The 21,509-nt window shown below is 44.4% G+C and overlaps 1 protein-coding gene and 1 long non-coding RNA gene across 5 annotated transcripts in view; one reads left to right on the forward strand and one right to left on the reverse strand.

The window, feature by feature from the left end:
- The window catches only part of Nsun4 (NOP2/Sun domain family, member 4), a 28,368-nt gene extending 7,925 nt beyond the window's left edge, over positions 1-20,443 (reverse strand). The window contains exons 1-8 of one of the 4 annotated variants that reach the window (XM_013521590.1): positions 20,078-20,443; positions 19,400-19,407; positions 14,896-14,956; positions 14,493-14,505; positions 13,101-13,546; positions 8,734-9,068; positions 3,568-3,722; positions 124-284 (exon numbers count right to left, since the gene is read on the reverse strand). In XM_013521590.1, the coding sequence (XP_013377044.1) occupies positions 124-284; positions 3,568-3,722; positions 8,734-9,068; positions 13,101-13,193 (744 nt within the window). In that variant the 5' untranslated portion in view covers positions 13,194-13,546; positions 14,493-14,505; positions 14,896-14,956; positions 19,400-19,407; positions 20,078-20,443. Of the gene's footprint in view, positions 1-123; positions 285-3,567; positions 3,723-8,733; positions 9,069-9,877; positions 12,713-13,100; positions 13,841-14,492; positions 14,506-14,895; positions 14,957-19,399; positions 19,408-20,077 lie in introns of those variants that run through there. The other 3 variants (XM_005398675.2, XM_013521591.1, XM_005398676.2) reach the window with 3 other exon arrangements.
- LOC102019786 lies at positions 14,368-16,268 on the forward strand. Its single transcript, XR_001236679.1, has 2 exons — positions 14,368-14,411; positions 16,139-16,268. It is a non-coding gene; the product is annotated as an uncharacterized LOC102019786 (long non-coding RNA).
- Positions 20,444-21,509: the final 1,066 nt, after the last annotated feature.

The raw sequence follows: 21,509 nt of genomic DNA on the forward strand, positions 1-21,509 counted from the left end.
GGCACAGCACCTGCCTGGCAAGCACAAGGTCATGAGTTCGATTCCTAGTACCGGAAAAACAAACAAACAAACAAGAATTACTCACTTGAGAAAAAGTAAAAATAAAAATAAAGAATTACTCACTCGGTCATAAGTGTCCCCTTCCAGTTCTCCCCACTTCCTTCCGTCCCAGGAAGTAACTCGAACTTGATTTCTTTCCCTGATATCTTGAGGCACGTAGCTTTGAAGGACCTTCTGTAGTCTACCTGTCCGAGAAGTGGAGAGATCGTTGGCAGCAAGGTTGCCTGTGGAAATAAAAATATTAGGGCTAGGGATGTAGCTCAGTGGTAGAGCACTTGCCTAACATACACAAGGGACTGAGTTCAATCCCCAGTACTTCAAAAAGGAAAGAAGGAAAGAAGGGAAAGAGGGAGGGAGGGAGGGAGGGAGGGAAGAAAGGAAAAAAAGAAGGCAGGCAGGCAGGCAGGCAGGAAGGAAGGAAGGAAAGAAGGAAGAGAGAGAAAGAAAATATTTCAGAAGCCACAGTCCAATAAAACATCCCATGAGCAATGGTGCTAATGGAGACTCACATTAATTCTCAGGCACAGGCTGTCAATCCAGACCTCATCAACAGGGAGTTTTATTATGTACATGGCATCAAATCAACTCTCTGGAAAGTAGGTTGTCAGGGCAGACACCTATAGGGCACATCCACCAGAACCTGCTGGCCAAGAAAGGCTAAGTACATAAAGCAGGCCAAATAAGAATATTTTTAAGGAAATATGCTCTCTTCTACCCTTTTTTTTCTTAGGTTTTGGTTTGTTGAGACAAGATCTCACTATATAATTCAGGCTGGCCTTGAACTCCAGGTGATTCTCCTGCTTCAGCCTTCCAAGTGCTGGGATTACAGGTGTCAGCCAACACTCCTGGCAAACCCACTATTCCTGAAACATTCTCTCTTTTTTGCAGCGTTCAGGATTAAATTCAGGGCCTTCACACTGAACTACATCCCTAGCCCTTATTCATTTTTATTTTGAGACAATGCCTTGCTAAATTGCACCAGGACTAAATTTGCAGTTCTCCTGCCTCAGCCTCCTAAAGGCATGCACCCAGCTTCATTTTGTATTTTTCAACAGACAATTCAAGAAGGATCTCACAGCTGATACTCAGTCTAAAAGCAACAGGAGAGGTGGAACTGGAGAGTATACCTATACCTTATGTAACATGAACCAGTTTAATGTCCCTGCAGAGAATGTCCCAAATTTCTTCTTTTCTTTCTCTCAGCACTGAGGATTGAAACCAGCCTTTGCGCTAAGCTACATATCCACCCTTTTTAAATTTTTATTTTGAGATAAGATCTCATTAAATTCCTAAGTTGACTGAGCTGGCCTTGAACTTGCAATCATTCTGCCTCAGCTTTCCAGAGTGCTAAGATTAGAGATGTGCCCAGCTAGAAATGTCCCAATTTTTTAAGGCACTCAACAATGTAAAAATCAGATTCTCTGCTCTGGAGGAATTATCAGGAGAAAAAAAAAAAAGATAGGTTACAGTTCTGGCTCTACTTCTAACTGTTGTAAAATTTAAGTTTTATAATCTCACCAGAGTTGTTTCCCCCACTTATAAAATAGGAGGGCTGGACAAGGTAAACTCTTAAATTTTTCTTGCATTAAAACTCTGTGGTCCTGTCTGCCTAGGATCAGGAAGTCAGTCACTTGGGTGAGGAGCCGGAATGAAAGAGAGGTGCTGGTAACGCAGCGACTCTCAATTCCACCTCCCTTCTACCCCTTTTCTCTCCTCTTAGCTCCTTTCTCCAGTTCCAAGTAACCTTACCCTCGTCTCCCTTCAGAAGGATCCTACAGCACTCAGGCAGAGCAGCACAGCCTGGCACACACACTGGGCTCCCCTTCATGGGGTGTTTGCATCTTTTCTCCTCTCTCTGGACTTCTAGAAGCCTGAGACTAAATCTGATTGCTCTCTGAACCAGCTGTGGGCCAACAGTGAGGCTGGAGGTTAACTTGAACTGTGCAAGATGGCTGATAAGAACTGGAATAGAAGGATTCACGGCCAACAGAAAGGCTGAGGCACATGGCAAGAGAAACCTGGCAGAGCTCCAGGTTTTTTTTAAATCACAGCCCTTTGCGCTACTTCTCAGATCCCCCCAAAAAAACTGTGTGCTTTAAAAAATTGTGTACAGCCCCAGTAGCCTAATGAATAAGGCACTGGTCTCCTAAAAAACTGTGTACACAATAGATATTGTAAAATGGGAAGAAACTGTTCAAAAGGCAAGAGAAACTGGGATGGGGGACAGGAGAAAAAAAAAAAATATATATATATATACACACACACACACACAAAATAGTTAAGATATACTACTAATTTCTCTTAGTTCACTGAAAAGAAAGGTTTGGGCTAATAGTGTTTGGACAGTTAAATGCCTATATCTCTTACTCTGAATAACTAATTTGGAGATGCAATACACAATGTATTAACCATTGCTACCCTCCTATTATCTTGTTTTGAATTTTTTTTCTTTAAAAAAAAAAAACAACCAAGGAACAGTATTTTAAGGCAATGTGTTGGCCAGTAGACAGCTGAGGTGAGCATTTGCAGTGCAGAAGGCCAGGCTCTCCAACTAAGATAAATAAGACTTGGGTTGAGACTGGGGCCGTAGCTCAGGGGTAAAATGCCTGCCTAGCATATGGATAGTTCTGAGTTCAGTCCCCAATAATGGGGAAAAAAATACCAAAGTCCCCAAGAAATTCATAATCTTTTTATTTATTTATTTATTTTGAGACAGGGTCTCAGTACATAGTTCAGGATGGATTGGAACTCACTATGTAGCTCAAGCTGGCTGCAAACTTTAGGGCATCCTCCTGTCTCAGCCTCCCAAGTGCTAGGATTACAGACATGCACCACCACACCCCGCTTAGAAATTCATAATCTTGAAGAGGGAAAGATCCGTATCTAGTAAAGCTCTGAGGTAAAGGTAATGGTTAACAGTTGCAAGGGTGGTGCTCATGATGTGGGAGCACGGAAGGGGGGTCACTTCTGAATTGGCCTGAGAAAAGAGTTCCTGGAAGTAGCACCCTGGAGCTGAGGTTAGAAAGCTTAAAGGATTTCGACAACCCAGCTTGGGTGGGCTGGGGGAACTCTACAGAGACTGTAACAGGAGCAAAGCCTTATTCAGCCAACGAAGAGGAGCAGGGTGTGGCCGAAGCACATAAAGCCTGGGAAAGAGTGATACACAAACCTCTAAGTGGGGCTTCAACCCAATCTCTCTGTGTTAGCGGGCAGGCCAAGATAGTAAGACTTAATCTTAAGAGACAAAGCAAACACATGCAATGGGATGAAAGGGTCATGTAATGAATTGGAGTTTGCTTTCATCTGCCTTCAGAGGCCTTGCTCAGCAATGTTCCTTGACCAGCTGACAGAGAAAGAGCGGCAATAACTGCAAATAAAAAATACACACAATTTAGCAAGCAAGAACTAGTTCCTCTCTGACCTTGGGACCAGAAAGCTCACCATATGCAGTACGACTCGGTGAGGTAAGGAGCCATCCCTGCCCAAAACATCCATGCCCTCACTTACGGCAACAGAGAGTCTGAAGCAATGCTAGTGTCTTTCCCCCAGGGGCCGCACACAGGTCAAGCACAGTGTCCCCGGGGTGAAGGCCAAGAGCCAGGACAGGTAGCAAGGAGGCAGCATCCATCAGGTAGTAGTCCATAACACCCAGGCTGCCAAGTCTGCAAAAGAGATCACCTTGATGTTAAATCCCAGTTCAGGACACCCACTGGGAGGCAACGCCACCAAGTCCACGCTCTCAGGGGCCACTGAGCTCCACTCAGCAAAACTTGATTTTTCAGACTCACACTCAATTATTCTGTCCCTCATTCCCTCATCTACACAGTGTCCTGGGTGAACCAGACACCCAGGACACCCAGTGTCCTGGGTGAAAACAGATCAAGCTGGGTATTGTGGCACATACCTGTAAGCCCAGTGCTCTGAGAGGATGAGGGAAGAAGACTGCAATTTCAAGGCCAGACTGGACAACTTAGCAACTTAGCAAGACCATGTTGCAAAATAAAAAATAAAAAAGGGGTGAGGACAGAGCTCAGTGTGTAGGCCCTGGATTCAATCCCCAGTACTATCCAAAAAATAAAAAATAAAAAAAAAAAAATCTGTTCAATCTAGCCACACCAGCCACCTTGCTATTTTTGTCTCAAATCTTGAGATCAGGCAGTGGAAATGCCTGCAATGGGCCTTCTGCCTGCAACACTCTTCCTTCAAACATCCCTATGTGTTTCTTCATTTCTCTCAGTCTCTTCTCAAAAGTTACCTCATCAGAGTGCTGGCATTCCCTGACAACTCTTATTTAAAATAACAGCCCTTATTCCATTACCTTCTATGACCCTACCTGCTTTATATGTATTTAAAGCGCTTGTTATTCATGTTTTGTTTGGTTTTGGTACCAGGAATCGAACTCAGGACCTTGCACTTGCCAAGCAGGGGCTTGTGCCACTGAGCTATATCCCCGGCCTGTTATTCATGTTATATGTACAGATGTTTGTGTTTTTTGTTTCTCTGTCTTGCTCTATTACAATGTTAACTCCATGACAGGAGGGATTTTGTCTGCTCTTGTCATTATAACATCCCAAACTCCTGAAACAGTGCCTGGTACAAAGTGAGAACTCAGTTTTACTGGGTTACATAATGAGATACAAAGTGCTTTACAGATTCAGAGAAGGGAAGGAAACAGAGTTCTTCATTAAGTAAAAAGAGAAGAGGAACATTTTAAGTGGAAGAAAAAAGAAAAAGCCAGGCACACAAACATACAAATTCATACCTTCTGTCAGAATGTCATTGATAAATCTGGTGTGGCAGAAATATAAGATGAGTGAAGATTGAAGCTGGAAAGCAGACTGAGGTCTTAAACTGTACACTATGGCGTCTGGACCGAAAGCTTTTATGGAAAATAACCCAACTAGACAGATCTGAGCTTTAGAAAGCTAGGTAAGCTACAGACAGAGAGATACCAGGTAGGAGGTATGGGCAGAAAGGGAGGGATGATCAACAATAGCCCAACCCTCACAGAACTGGCTACTTGTAGGACAACTGTCTTAAGGCCAGTTGGTGATGAGCTGCATTTCCACTGCCTGAGATAGCTTAGCCTTGGGAACAGATCAGAGACAGAAACCCTTACAGAGAGTACAGAGGGTCTGGGAGAAGGATGTGATAAAACACTGCGCCACTCATGGTCAATTACAAAAGCTACAATGGCCAGGCCCCAGGCTGCAACATCCCAAGCATTCACCAACAGGCTCAGGTTGTGATAGGGTAATTTATTTTCTTTCTTTTTCTTTCTTTCTTTCTTTCTTTCTTTCTTTCTTTCTTTCTTTCTTTCTTTCTTTCTCTTTCTTTCTTTGCTTTTCTTTCTTTGCTTGCTTTCTTTTTTTGTTTTTTTTATCTTTTGAGACAAGGTCTTTCTTTTTTTTTTTTTTTTTTGGTCTTTTGAGACAAGGTCTTGCTGGCCTGGAACTCACAGCAATCCTCCTGCCTCTGCCTCCCTAGTGCTCCATTTACAGGCATGTGCCACCATGCCCAGCTAGGATATTTTCAAAGTCAAACAACACTTAAGAGTATCTGTGCCTCATGCCTCACAAAGAAGAATAACAAAAGCACTGCAAAATCTGAGGAAGGCACAGGACTGTTACCATACCACCACTACACCATAAAAGCTATCCTCAACCACCTCTTCTGTCCCTCCTTAAAATTTTTGGTTTTTGAGAGTCTGCTAAATGCTAGTGTTTCTAAAAAAGCACAATTTCAGAGGATTCCTAGAGTCCCTGCATACATCCCTGAGAACTGAAAATATCAGATATCTGGGAGTTTAGGGGAAAGGACAAGCCACCTCCACAAATCTGCCATCATTGCTCACTTTCTTTACTCTCTCAGGGTAACCCTCCTGAGCAGGAACCCCTGGAATCAGTGTCAAGCACCTCAAGAAACTATGAGACCACATGGTTTTTACTTTGTGGTTCTACCTAAAGTCAGTGCCTCAGTATTGGTCTCTAATCTTGGTACCATCTATCTGCACATACACAGCAATTAAAGGAAGCTTCCTAAGCATAACTCTGATGAAAATACCATCAATTGTAAAAGGTGCTACTGATGAGTACTATATTTCAAGCACTATTATCTTCCAAATAATATACACGTTTAGTATATGTTATTTTTTTTTTTGTTTGTCTTTTTGAGACCGGGTCCTGCTATGCAGTTCCAGCTGGCCTTGAGCTTACTTTGTAGCGCAGGATGGTCTCAAGCTCGCAACAATCCTCCTGCCTCAGCCTCCCAAATGCTGGGATTACAGGCGTGTGCCACCACACCCAGCCCATAAATTCATTTAATCTGTGCCACAGCATAATGAAACTGATAAACCCAGGTTCCAGAGCCCCACTGCCTGAATCTCAAATCCAATCCAGTTAACTCATCAGCTGTGTGACTTCCAGCAAATTACTCAATTTCTCTACCCCTTAGTTTTTCCATCTGCAATAAGAGTACTTTGTAAAATAAGACTACTATAAGAATTAAAGGGCCAGGTGTGGTGGCACACACCTGTAATCCCAGCACTCAGGAAGCTGAGGCAAGAGGATCACCAGTCTGGGCTACATACACAGTGAAACCCTGCTTCAAAAAACCGAAAAATAAAGCGCTTAGAGGGCCAGAGATTTAGCTCTGCAGCACAGCGCCTGTCTGGCAAGTGTGAGGTTGTGAGCTCAATTCCCAGTATCAAGAAAAAAAAAAGTGCTTAGAATAATAGGTGATACACAATAAGCTATCCTGTTACCTATCACTATTATCTTCCAAATAATAGTACTATTATCTATCTACTATTATTTTCAGATAAGGAAACCAAGGCTCAGTAAGCAATACCACTCGTCCAACAGATGGTAAAGACAGTACACAAATCTAGGTTTGCATGACTCCAAAGTTTATGCCGATAACCACTGTGTGCTACTGCCTCTCATTTGCTTAGAATGACCTTTTTGGTGATTCACTAAAACAAATCTTGGCAATTACCGCAACAGGTACTGAAGAACACATGGTCTAAAGCCATCCTGCGTGGCAACCCCAGCTACCTGAAAGCAACTCATAATCACCAGAGAAATCCCATTCCCCCAATGTGTAAGCTCCTGGCATCCAAGATTCCTACACACAGCCCTTCCATATACTTTTCCAGCCTCATCTTTCATTCCCTTCTCAGGTCAATAGCCAGGGCACTTGTAAAACCCTCCTAATTTATATCCTCATTTCCATTCCTATCTTTCCACAATCTGTTTTGTACACCACAGCCAGAGTAATATTTTAAAAACTCAAATCTGGTCATGTCATTCTCCAACTTAAAACCTTTCAGGCTTCCTCTTACTCTCAGAGAAAAAGTCCTAGAATTTCACAAGACTTACCAGACCTTCCATATCTGGCTCCTTCCAAGCTATGGCAGCCTCCCATTTATGTTTAGTCTCTCTCTGATCCCATTCTCATAACATCAGCTTTACTTTAGTGTGTGGGTCTCACTTTAAATTTCAAAGACAGACAGACAGACAGAAAGAAAGAAAACAAAAGGAAGGAAAGAAAGTCAGCCAGCCAGCCAGTCAGGTGTGGTGGTGTACACTTGTCATCCCAGCACCTGAGAGGCTGAGGCAGGAGAATAACCCTGAGTTCGAGGCCAGCCTGTGCTGTATAGTGAGTTCAAGGCCAGTCTGAATTACATAGTGAGACCCTATCTCAAAAATACACATGTACACAAAATTCACATCCCCAGAAAAAACTGGGTTCAAAAAAAAAGAGAAAGAAAAAACTGGATTAAACCTCCTAATAATTCAAGACCTTGTGGCATTTTATATTTTTCATTTGTAGCACTTAACATAATTATAAATCATTTCTTAGTATCTGTCTTTCTCATTGGACTAGAGCTCCATGAGGGTCTATATACTACTAACCCACACACTTAAATGTCTGGCATTTGACAGACAATAAATGTCAAATGAAATCAATGAAGCCTTCAAAGTCAATTCCCAGTTGAGTTCAGCGGGGTCTATCTAAAATCCCAATACTACGGGAGGATGAAGCAAGAGAATCAGTTTGAGCCCAGCATGGGCAACTTAGCTAGACCCTGTCTCAAAAAATAAAAAGGGCTGGGGACTAACCAGTGTGAAGGCCATGGTTTCAATCTCTAGTACTACAAAAAATAAAACAAAAAATCAAGTCAGGAGTGGTGGCTAATTCCTGTAATCCAGTACTTGAGAGGCTAAGGCAGGAAGATTGCCATTTCAAGGCCAGCCTGGGCTACATAGTGAGATCCTGTCTCAAAAAAAAAAAACAAAACAAAACAAAACCATTTCCACATCCTACAACTAACATTGCCCTTCAATTCAAAGCCTAGGTCTAAATACCAGCTGCACCTGGGTCTAAATACCAGCTGCACCACTAACTGAACAACTTAAGGCAAGTAAGTACCTTAGCTTCTCTGCACCTTAGTTTCCCCAAAGGTAAAACAGAGCATAATATTAGCTACTTTTCTGACTGTTGACAGAAAATGAGACAACACAGGTACAGCACTTAACATAAATACCCAGCCCGCAGACACACACCAGAAATCTTAACCACGATCCTTATTACAGAGGCCAGGAGCTAGGTCTCTTCAGTCTGCTTCCAACAAGCACTCAGGACAGCCCCAGCCACGGCTCTAGATCCTACCTGGCAGGAGGAAAGCGGCTGACATCCCCTCTGGCAAAAGTGAAGCACCGAAGGTTTGGACTATAGGCTAGGGGTGGGGTTGAAGAACGACCACTCTGAGCTTCCAGTTCCCAGTGGGAGACGGCTTCACTCACAAAGTCCTTGGCACTCAGCTGCTTCAGCTTAGCACTTACATGATCCCAGGCAGCAAAATTATTGACCAGTGCACCATACTTCTGCTCTGAGAGGAGACTGACTCGGATAGATGGCCAAAGATCCCCAAACTGCACACTGTAGGTCATGTCAAAATTCTGCAGAGCCAGTCGACTGGCAGGTAATTTGGGTTCTGTGGCAGCCTAAAAGAGAAAAAAGGAAGGCTTACTGATCTTCCCATTCTTGCCTCTGACCTCACCAAAACCTCAGAGCCAAGAGGCAAACTCAGAATAGGGTATGTCCACTCCTGCCTTTGCATTCTGCTTCTGCCTGCCACAGAACTGTGGTAGAAGAAAGTAAGGAAGAGGGCCGGGCACGGCAGCACATGCCTGTGATCCCAGCAAGAGGAGGCAGAGGCAGAAGAATCACCATGAGTTTGAGGCTAACCTGGACTACACAGTGAGTTCAAGGCCAGCCTGAATTACAAGACCCTGTCTCAAAAAAACAAAACAAAACAAACAAACAAATAAGTGGGGCGGAGGGAACATAATGAGGGGCTGGCCTTTCCATCTCAGGATTATGAAAGGAAGGTAGACCTCTCACAGTAACCATGTGTGTGGGTGGGAGGGAGCTCATCAGGAAGGAGTCTTGGAATGGAATATCAGTGTTAGAGCATTTACCTAGCACAAGTGATGCCCTGGGTTTCACCCCCAGCACTGTGAAAGGCAGGGAGGGAGTCCTGCAGCGAGAATTTAAGAGAATGAAAGCTCAAGAGAAGACTCCAGAGGAGAGTCTGAAGAAGGCTGGAAGAGACTACAGAAGCACTAGGAAAGCTTTAGGCTTTAAAAAGAAAAAAAAAAAAAAAAAAAATGCTCTGCCTAGAAACAGCCCTTCTATTTTCCAAAACCTGTTTGTGTCTACTAGCTTATGTGAATACAAGAAAAGTGTTCAGTAGGATACAAAAAACAAAACAAAAACTACCATATGTGATGGAGAAATGAGGGTAACTTACCTAAGATCATACAGTGAGTAGCAACATAAGGCTCAGAATCATAAGGTTGAGAGTTGTTCTGGGACAGTTCCCAGGCCCCAGGAGGAAGATAAGGAATAAGGAGGGCTCAAAGTCTTGAGGTGTGAACCAAAACAAGAACTTCTGGAATGACTGCTATGGGGATAGTGGTTAGGCACACAAGTCAGGCCTGAAAAGCACAAAGGTAGATTAAAAGGGAAATGAAGACTTCACATGAGTACTGTAGTCCACAATCTGGTCCTGGCTGCCACAGCTGGAATGCTTGCTACCACTGGCAGTCTTGTTACTGTCTGTACTTTTGCTCTTGCGTAGATTTTTGGTCTTGTAAGAATTTCTGCTCTCATTTCTTCTTATTTTGGGGACTCTTGCTGTGCTTCCTACTCCTACCAGGAGTCTTGCTCCGGCCCTGGCTTTTACCATGCCGGGGACTCTTGTTGCGCTTCCGACTTCTGCCACTATGAGAACTCTCACTCTGCTTCCGAATGACGACCTGGTGAGGACTACTGCTCCGGCTCCTACTTTGGCTGTGGTGAGAGCTCTTGCTCCGGCTCTGATTTCTGCTTTGGCTCCGACTTTCGCTTTGCTGGCTGCTCTTGCTGTCACTACTCTGATATTCACTCACAATGGTTGAACTACAGCTTGGATTATTACTGCTACAGGTTGAGCTTTTGGGTGAAGGCAAAGGGCAGCTATAGGGGACCTGGGCGGGCTCTTTGCAGGGATCTTGACAGGCCACAGAGTAGGTATGAAGGCCACAGGGCATATTATCAGGGTAGGGCCGAACTCGGGGGAAAACAGGTAAACACTGGGGGTCAAAGGGTGTTCTCAGAGGGATAAAAGAATAGATGTGGGTAGAACAAGGAGGCATCACAGGTTTGCAAGGTGGTAGGGGTGGGCCCCTGGGAGCACCATAGGTACCACAAGGGGGTACTACAGGCTGGTTATGACACTGAGGGGACTTTGTAGAGTGAATGAGGGAACTAGAGGGTGGACAGGGATTAGAGGTGGGGGGAACCACAGAATACATATGGGTATCGCAGGGTGATACCAAGGAGGCTCCATGCGGACTGCTCTTACCATAACTATTGGGTAAGACAGGATCACAAGGGTCACAGAGAGGAAGAGAAGTAGGGAAAACTGGTTTGATGACTCCAGGGACCATACTGGGTAAGGGAGTATCTGGGGGAAGTTCTTTGGTACAGCAATTTGAAGGAGCTGTGATGGATGACTCCATACCAGGACCAGAGATGCCAGGGGGCTGACAGGGAGGCAGAGGGGAGGTGCTGGCCTTAGGGGGCTTGGGCTGTCCAGAAGTGTTTTGGGCAGTGTTGACTAGGGAGCGGCACTTGTGGGGTGTACGTAGCTGTCTTACATCTGAGGATTTGGGGGACTTTGCATGGGGGGAAACTGGAGTAGGGAGAGGGGGTTCATTATAACTTCTTCGGAGAACTGTCTGTGGTGGAGCTATAAATTGGTTGCCAAAGGGTGAAGGGAAGTAGGGGTCGGAATAAGGACTGTGGGAAAGAGGTGGTTCTGGAGGACAGGGGGGACCAGAAATCATGGTGCCAGGGGTTAGGAGGAGGTAAGTGCTCCCACTAGTCCCCCAGGAAAGAAAGGACTCAAGGCAAGACTTCTTGGGAGCCTGGAACTGGGGTGAGCAAGAAGAACCAGTATTCTCAGGGAGCAGGCGGATGGCACAGTAAGGGCTCCCAGGGGCAGATATGTGGGCCGCTGAGGAAATATGGGAGTAAGGAAAAGAACCCTCCTGAGGTGACCTGGGGGAGCCAGAGATGCCTGCCTGAGGAGAAAGTGAGGAGCCACAATTTTTGCCAAGGGGCACATCAAGCTGTGGTTTGGGTTCACAAGAGTCTGAAGGCTTATGGTGGTCAGGGCAAAGGCTGTCAGTAGGTCGGGAAGAGGCTGAAGGAGGAGGAGGAGGAGGAGGAGGAGGATCATTATAACTCCTCCCTGAGGAGCAGTGAGAGTCCAGAGGGGAGTTCACAGGCCCAGTTTCCAAAACCCCATGAGAAAGCGTTGTGGAAACTACAGGTCTAGTTTCCATGGGCCGATGAGCAAGTAGAGGTGAAACTGGAAGTACAGTTCCCAGGGGCCTATGAGTAAGAGGAGGTGAAATCATGGGACAAGTTCCCTCAGACTCCGCAGTGAGAGGAGGTAAAATTATGGGACCAGTTTCCAAAGGAATGTGAATGAGCTGCGGAGAGGTCACCGGGCTGGTTCCTGGGGGCTGAGTGATGGATGTGACGGTCACCGGACTATAGTAATAAAGGTAACTGTGCTGGTCAAAGACCGAGTTTGGAGGACAAGGACGCTGCATTCTTGGGGTACTGGCCAAACTGCAGTAAGGGTTCCGCTGACGGTGAGGGGGTGGCCCCGGAATGCCTAACCGACCAAGACAAGGGCTTGTAGGGGATAAACCAGGGAGTCTGGGCCCCTGGCCACAGGGCCTTCCAAGGAGTATGGGAGAACAGGGTTCAAAAGAACTCTGTGGGAGCGAGGAAGGAGCTGGTGGGGGTGGGGAGGGGATTCTTCGAGGTACACCGGGGGACTTGCCAGTGAGGCAAGATGAAGGGTCTCTGGGGTGAGGGAGGTCGGTGCACTTTTTGCCTATCTTTGGGGAAGGGTTGACAACATGCACAGGGTGGTCGCTGTAACCTTTCCCCAGCTCAAGGGTGAGGACGGGGCTGAATCCTTTTCCACAAGGCGGAGGAAGAAGGAAGGGGTCGTCGCTAGGACACTGTCCGTGGGGTGCAGGCAACTGGGCTGAAAGTTTGAAAAAAGGAGAAGTCATGGAGGACCAGGGTAGGAGAAAAGGGGAGGGAAAGAAAGGGGAGGGAGGGGAGAGGGAGGAAAAGGGAGGGGAGACAGGAAGGGGTAGTGGGGGCCGAGGGAAAGGTAAGCACCAGGAAGAGGTGGGGACTTAACGGAAAGAATGGGGCGGGCGATGACGTAATCAAGGGGGCGGAGTCGGGCGGCAAACGTTTCAGGAAAAGGAGACAGAGACTTGTGACGAGTAAAAGCGCAGACGGAGCGGTGACCTGCAGACGTAAGTCGGCGACACTCTCTGAGGAGCGCGAGAAAAAAATGCAGAGGCACTCTAATGGGGCAGAAGTAATGAACGCTACCGAGGAGGGAGAAGAAATGTAACCGGAAGAGCTGCCCACTTACACCGCTAGCTAGACCTTACCCATTTCTTCTTATGTCGATGTCTCCGCGGTACCGGCGCGAAGTCCACAAGCCTCATCAGCTCACGAACACCCCTCAGTATCGGCGCAGCCATGTCAGAGTGCGCCGCTAGGTAACTCCGGGAGGATCCGCGGCCGATGCGCCTCAGGTTCCGCGATGGTGCGCGCGCAGGTTCGAAGGCGGAGCACGGAAAAGGGGGCGGGGAAAGAAGGGAATTACGCCTCTGACGCTCTCCCTGGGTCCCGCCCAGCTCTATACACCCGGGGCAGCCCCGCCCCGCCAGGATTCTGTCTAGGGGCTGGAAAACCGAAAGATCTGGCGCCCAGCCCCGGCTCCTAGGTGCTTAGAACAGTGTGAGGGTCTCCTAAAAGGCCGCTTTTCCAGGGAGATCAGAATACTGGGAGATGGTGGTTCAGTACTGAGGGAGCTAATTAGGGAAAACAGACCCTATAGAAAGAAATGGCACACATTAGTTCCTGAGGTATGAAAAAATTCCACCAGACTTGTGGGCAGAGGCAGATTTGCAGTTAAGCTAATGAAGCCTAACTTTCAGGACGCGCAACTTCATTTTGTATTATCTTTCTGAAAGAGCCTCTCAAATTATGCATACTGTAGGCGCCAGGACACTTGTCTCCACCACTGGGATGTTAACAGGTAAGTGTTTTTATAAATTATCATCTGACAGTTGATGATCACCATGCCTGGCAATGTTAGGAAACTTTTTTTTTTTTTTTTTGTCTTTTTGAGACAGGGTCTCGCTCTGCAGTTCAGGCTGGCCTTGAGCCCACTTTGTAGCCCAGGCTGCTCTTGAACTCGCAACGATCCTCCAGCCTCAGCCTCCCAAGAATGTTAGGAAACTTTTAAGCTCACAATGGTAGGTATAAATTTTTCAAAGTCCTAATTTTTGTTTGAAAGTTTGAGTTTCATCACTGGCAACAAATGCTGTCAATTATTTTCCTTAAGGTAACAGGTTCACTTTATTCACTTTCAAAAAATTCTAGTACATTAAAATACAATTGATTTTGTGTATTGATCTATCCTTACACCTTGCTAAATTTGATTATTACTTTTGGTAACTTTTTTTGGAAATCTCCAGATTTTCATATGCATGTTTTTTCTTTTGTATATAAAAACACTTTTACTCATTTCTTTTCCACATAACTTTTTTGTTTTTGTTTTTGAGGCAGAGTCTCACTGTGTAGTCCAGGCTGGCCTTGAACTCACCATGTAACCCAAGCTGTCCACAAACTCACAGCAGTTCTCCTGCCTCAGCCATCTCAGTGCTAGGATTACAGCCACACCCAACTACTCCGTAAGTTTTTTTTGCTTTATTCCACTGGCTAGGACTTTTAGTACACTGTTGAATACAAGTAGTCATAGTAGACATCTTTACCTTGTTCTCATTCCTAGGAGGAAAACATTCAGTATTTCATTTCACCATTACATAAGATAGTTGTAGTTATGTGTATACAGATGTCCTTTACTAGGTTGAGGTGCCCCTCTATTTCTAATTTAATGATATTTTTAAAAATCATGAATGATTTTTTCTTTAAATGTTTTTATTCAATTATTGAGAGGATCATATAGTTTTTCCTTATTCTGTTTTGGTTTGGTTTTTTGTCTTTTTGAGACAAGGTCTTGCTATGCAGTTCAGGTTGGCTTTGAACTCACTTTGTAGCCCAGGCTGGTCTGGAACTCACAATGATTCATACTGGTTTTTGTAATAATCAGCTTTCTTGTCACTGATACGTAAAACTCAGCACCCACAATTAAAAGGAGAGATTTCATTTGCTTACAGTTCAGTCTGTGATCGGCTGGTCCCATGCAGACATCATGGTGGAAAGCTACTTCATGTGGCTGGGAAGCAGAGCAGGGGAAGAGTGCAAGAGCAGAACAGGCAAGGGATCAACCCTCTGTGACCCACTCAGACCTACCTAGAAAAGTGCCCCATCAGCCCCCAGTAGGGATCGCAAAGCCAATCAAGTTGAAATTCCATTTTAAACACCAGTATATTTTTGTAGTGATGAACCGGTTTACATTTCTATGGAAAACACATTAGCTAGGCTCGTAATCCCAGAATTCTGGGAGGCTAAATCAGGAGATACACAAGTTTGAGACTAGCCTGGCCAATGTAGTGACTTAGTGAAACCCTCTCACTCAAATTTTAAAAAAAGGCAGGGCACTGGACTTGGTAACACAAGCCTGTGTTACCATGAGTGTTATCTCAACACTCAGGCGGCTGAGGCGGGAGGATGGCTGCCAAGTTCAAGGCCAGCCGGGGGTACACAGAAAGTTCCAGGCCTGTCTGAACTATAAGGCAAGACCTTGTCTCAAAACGAAACAAAAAAGGAATAAAAATAAAAAAGACCAGGGCATGTGGGCCAGTGTGAAAGACCTGAGTTCAATCTCTAGTACTGAAAATAAACAACATAAAAAGCACATGAATTCATGATTCTTCTGGCAATACTAGGTATGAAACTTACGGGTACTCTACCACTGAGCTCTATCACTCGTCCTTTTTATTTTTTAGACAGGGCCTTGCTAAATTGCCTAGTCACACTTGCCTCAGCCTCAGCCTCTCAGAGTACCAGGATTACAGGCATGTGCCACTGTGCCAGGCCATGATACATTATTTTTATATATCGCTGGATTCTTGTATCTGAAGGATTTTTTGGCTTGGGGTTTGTTTGTTGTTTTTTGTCTCTTTGAGACAGGCTGGTCTTGAACTCACTTTGTAGCCCAGGCTGGCCTCCCAACTCACAAGTCTTCCTGCTTCAGCCTCCTAAGATTACAGGCATGCGCCACCACGCCCAGTTTGTTTTGTTGGTTTTTTTGGAGACAGGTCTCAATATGTAGTTCAAACTGGCTTTGAACTCACTATGTAGCCCAGGGTGGCCTCAGCGGTGATCCTCCTGCCTCAGCTCCTAGAGTGCTGGGATTACAGGCACACACCACCAACTAGCTCTTGCATCTGTATTCATGAGTGATGTTGGCCTGCAGTTTTCTTTTCTTGTAATATCTTTGATTTTTTTTACTCAGGTTACAGCCTCATAAAATGAGTTTGGGAAGTGACCCTTTGCTTCTGTTCTGAAAGAATCTGTGTAAGATTGGCATTATTCCTTCCTCAAATAATTGTTAGAAATCAACAATAAAGCCATGTGAGCCTGAAGATAGGTGTTCTGTTTTGTTTCTTTTCCTGGGGCGGGGAGGAAGAGGGCACAGAGGAATGGCAAATTTTTAATTATTAATTCAGCTTCTTCAGTTGGTATGGGCCAGTGGTTCTAAATCAGAGGTGATCTTGTACCTCCCTCAGAGTGTTTGGTAACATCTGGAGATATCTGAAGTTGTTGGAACTGCTTCTAATTCTTCTTGTATGACTTCTGACAATTTTAGTCTTTTAAAGAATTTGTCCATTTTCACTTCAGTTGTCTTCACATGAAGGTGTTCAGAATATTCTATTATTGGGCTAGAGATATAGGTCAATGGTAGAGCACTTGCCTCTCATGGATGAGATACTAGGTTCCATCCTCAGTACTGAAAAAAAAAAAACCTCCAACAACACTTCAGAATATTTCATTAACACGACCACCACCACCACCTTTTTGCAGTACTGGGGATGGAACCCAGGGCCTCACACATCTCACACATGCTAAGAAAGTATTCTACCACTAAGCTACATCTTCAGTCCCGTGTGTGTGTATGTGTGTGTGCGTAAAAAATGACACGAGATTGGGGCATGGCAAAGTTGGCTGGGGAAGTCGGCATTACTTGTTAATTACATGATCCTGGAACACATTTCCATGAACTTGAGCAAGATTTCAATAGGATGGTCTGGACCTAATGTCAACCTGAAGCATGGGATCCCAGCACTGCTTCTCAGGACCCGGATGTACAGCTTCTCACAGGTGTCTTCACAATGGCCTGCCCTGTGTCCTCCAGGGTATACTTTTATCTTGCTTTTTCCTCTCACTTGGCCCAAGGGCACTCTGCAGAGCCAGTTTCTCCCTCAGTCTTCACTTTTACTTTTACTTTTTTTTTGAGACAGGGTCTCACTATGCAGTTCACGCAGGCCTTCAACTCACTTCATACCCCAGGCTGGCCTTCAGCTCACAGCAACCCTCCTGCCTCAGCCTCCTAAGTGCTTTGAATTATAGGCATGTGCCGCATCCCTGGTTTACAATTACTTTTTAAAATAAACTTTGTTACCACTTTTTGCTTGTTTCATTCACTTTTTGTTCAAGACAAGAAGAACCTGGAATCCAACTCCAGAAAGAAATACCAGCATCACCAAACCTGGTAATGTTGGGGCTAGGGATATAGCTCAGCGGCACAAGTGCCTGCCTGGCAAGTGCAAGGTCCTGAGTTCAATTCCCGGTACCTGCCCCCGCCACAAAAAAAAACCTGGTAATATTTATTTAGTAAGCCACTTTTAGGGATATCTGGTAAGAGTACTAAGGACTAAATCTGAGGCCTTGGTCTTGCTCTGCCTCTGAGCTACATTGCAAGACTTTTTAAAAAAATGTTGCTGTTACCTTAAATTTGAGATCTTCCTGCCTCAGCCTCCTAAACAGCTGTAATGACAGATACGTGCCACAGTGCCTGGCTCATTATTAACCCCTGCTTTTTTTGTTTTGCCTTTTTGAGACAAGGTCTCACTATGCTGTTCAGGTTGGCTTTGAACTTTGTAGCCCAGGCTGGTCTTGAACTCATAACAATTCTGCAGCCTCAGCCTCGAGTGCTAGGATTACAGGCATGTACCACCACAACCAGCCATACCCTTTTAATATCTGTAGTAGCCAGGTGTGGCAGTAGCCAGATGCACACTTCCTGTCCAAGCACTCGGAGATTGAGCTGGATTGCCATGAGTTTAAGGGCCGCCCAAACTACATCGCAAGACCTTATCTCAAAACAATCAAGGGGCTGGGGATTTAGCTCAGCAGCAAGTGCCTGCCTGGCAAGCGCAAGGTCGTGAGTTCGATTCCTAGTACCGGAAGAAAAACAAACAAAAAACAAACCTATGGTAGCCAAGCATGGTGGCACATACCTTAGGGAGGCTGAGGTGAGGTGGGAGGATCACTGTGAATTTGAGGCTAGTTGAACCTTGTCTCAAAAAAACCCCGAAAAGTCTGTGGTAGGGGTCTTGGAGTCAGCAAAATAGACCCACAGGCCAAATTCAGCCTGGAGACTATTTGGCTAGGGGAGGTAACTAGGAATCAAAGTCAGGATCTTGTACTTGCCAGGCAGGCACTTGTGCCCCTGAGCTATATCCCTGGCCCAAGGAGACTATTCTTGAAATACTGTTTTAACACAGCTACCCACCTCATTTATATCATGTTCTTGTATCTTATTGCTACAATCAAACTGAGCACAGTAGTCCTCTCTTATCCACAGGTAACACATTCCAACAACCCCAATGGATGCCTGAAACCTTGGATAGTTGTTATGGCTAATATCTAGATGTGCCCACAAAACCTCATGCATTCATAGGTGGTGCTTTTGGGATCAGGAGTGTGTGATACTGGTTAGTTCACTGATTGATTTAGTATAGTTCTGGGTTTGGGTGATGGATTTACTGAACAGGAAAGACCCGCTGTGGATATGGGTGGCACAAGCCAATAGGCTTGTAGCCTGGATGGAATAAAAAGGGAAAGAAGGAAGACTGAACCTAAACAGTGTGAACTGTTCCCTCTGCCATGCCCCTCTGTGTTGGAGCCAGTGGACCATGGACTAAAACCCATACAGACTATGAGCTAACATAAATCTTTCCTCGTTTAACTTCTGGGTATCACGTATTTTGTCCCAGCAACAAGAAAGTAAGACAAGTGTCCAGTCTTATCCAAGCTATATTCTTCCTATATATAGTACATACCTATGATAAAATTATAAACTGGACAGAGATTAACAGTAATAGAACAATTATGACAAAAGACTGTGCACTCATATGCAACCACAGGGGTTGCAAACTAGTTTTCCAAATCTACAGATAAATGTATTTGGCCTGTATGCTTTCAAAATTACTTGCCCTCAGCCAGGTGTGGTGGTGCACACTTATATCCCAGCATTCAGCCTGGGCTACATAGTAAGACTGTCTCGAAAAAAAAAAAGTTACTTGCCCTCATTTAAAAATTAAAGGCTGGGTCAGGTTGTGCGTATCTGTAATCCCAGCATTTAGAAGGCTGAGGCAGGAAGATCATGAGTTCAAGATTAGGCTGGACTACATAGCAAGACCTTGTCTCAAAAAAAAAAACAAAATTTTTTTTTATTTCAGATATTTCACAATTTGGATTTCTGGTTCCTTACCAAAAGATCTGATAATGCAAAAAAAAAAAAGAAAGAAAGAAAAGAAAAAGAAAAAGAAAAAGAAAAAGAAAAAGAAGAAAAGATCTGATAATGCCAGGGCTATATTTCCATATAGAATCAACTGGCTGGAGTACAGAAGCACTTTTCTAACTCCTATGTCTCACTTCTATCAGTTACCACTTCAGTGGTTGGGTTTGCAACTCCTAGACCTCTATCTTCTAATATGGTAGACACATTGCTATTTGAATGTGTGACTTAAATAAAATTTAATTCAATACCTCAGTCACATTATCCCATTTCAGTTGTTCAACAGTCACATATGGCTACCAGCTAGCATAATGCGTAGTTTTAGATACCCTACCAACTGGGACAGGAAATGATTTCCTTTTTGTGTTGTGTGCTGTGGCTTGAAGACGAGGCTTTGTAGATGCTATCTCTTGAGCAATATACATTACTAGTAAGGTTTTTGGTTTTTTTTGTACCAGGAATTAAACTCAGGATCTTGCACTTGCCAGGCAGGCACTTGTGCTGCTGAGCTATATCCCTGGCCTCACACACATTACTAGCAGTACTGAGCCTCATCACTATTTACTGTTTTTATGGGACAATATGCCAAGTTCTAACATGATGCAGGAATGTGGGTAGTTCATTAGCTCTAGCTGTTTTAAATCTGGTTACCTTCTGTTATATACGGTGGTTTTCTGGGTGGTAGTGAGGATTGAATCCAGGAGCCTTCATGCTGAGCTATACCTCCAGTCCTTTTTAAAAATTTTTGAAAGTGTCTTGCTAAGTTGCTAAACTGTCCAGGCTGGCCTTGAACTTATGATCCTCTTGCTTCAGCTTTCCTATTAGTTAGTATTATAGACTTATGCCATTCTTCCTGGCTGTTCAGTCTTTCCATGATTTTAACCTTGGCAAGTCAGAGTTCTTTTATAAAATGCTCAAATTGGTAGAATATCCTTGTTTGACTTGTCTAATTTTTTTTTTTTCAAACTATTGGGGATTTTTTTTTTGGAGACAGGGTCTTGCTTTGTAGTGTAAGCTGGACTTGAACTATGTAGTCCAGGCTAGCCTCAAACTTGCAGTGATCGTTCTATCTCAGCCTCCTAGGTGCTGGGATCATGGGTGTTCACTACCATTCCCAGTGGGTACTGGGGACTGAACACAGAACTTTTATCATGGTAGGCAGGCACCCTACCACAGAGCTACATCCCCAGCCAGATTATGTATTTTGCAACAATCACAATGATACTGCATTCTCAATGCCACCTCTGGATGGCATAGCTATCTGTCCAATGTGTGATATAAGCTTTCATCTAAAATTATTTGCTAGGTTTCACCAGTATACTTTCTCCTTTTATAATTATGTAGTATCCTCTTCACCAAAATTTCAGCTAATTCATTTACATTATGGATTAATGGATTCATATTTTATTCAGTGAGTAAAATCTACTATTATTTTTTCTCATCTGGTTGACAGGGTCTCATGATCTCAGGCTGGCCATAAACTTGAGGCAATCCCACAACCCTATACTTTTCTCACTTTTAAAAAGGAGTCTTTATGGGGATGCTACATGCCTGTAATCCCAGCACTGAGGGAAGCTGAGACAGGAAGATAACAAATTTAAATCCCACCTAGGCAACTTAGCAAAACCCTGTCTCAAAATAAAAGAAAAAGGGCTAGGGATATAGCTCAGTGATAGAACACCCCTGGGTTCCATCCCAGTACCAGAAAAAATATCTAAATTAGGAACTAAGGGCCAGGGATATAGCTCAGTGGCATAAGCACCTGCCTGGCAAGCACAAGGTCCTGAGTTCGATTCCCAGTACCAAAAAAAAAAAAGAACAGCTGGGTGTGGTGGCACACTCCTGTAATTCCAGCACTCGGGAGGCTGAGGCAGGAGGATCATTGTAAATTCAAGACCAGCCTGGACTACAAAGTGAGCTTGAGGATTATTGAGCCTGAACTGCATACTAAGAGCCTATCTCAAAAAAAAAAAAAAAAAAAAGGAACTAAGGGTGTAGCTCAGTAGTAATTTGGTTGCGAAGCATAGGTTTGATTTTCACTCTGCAAAGAAAAACAAGTAAAAATTCCTAGCACTGAAAAAAC

This window comes from Chinchilla lanigera, unplaced genomic scaffold (genome assembly GCF_000276665.1).
Source record: "Chinchilla lanigera isolate Chin_1 unplaced genomic scaffold, ChiLan1.0 scaffold00063, whole genome shotgun sequence".
NCBI lineage: Eukaryota > Metazoa > Chordata > Mammalia > Rodentia > Chinchillidae > Chinchilla > Chinchilla lanigera.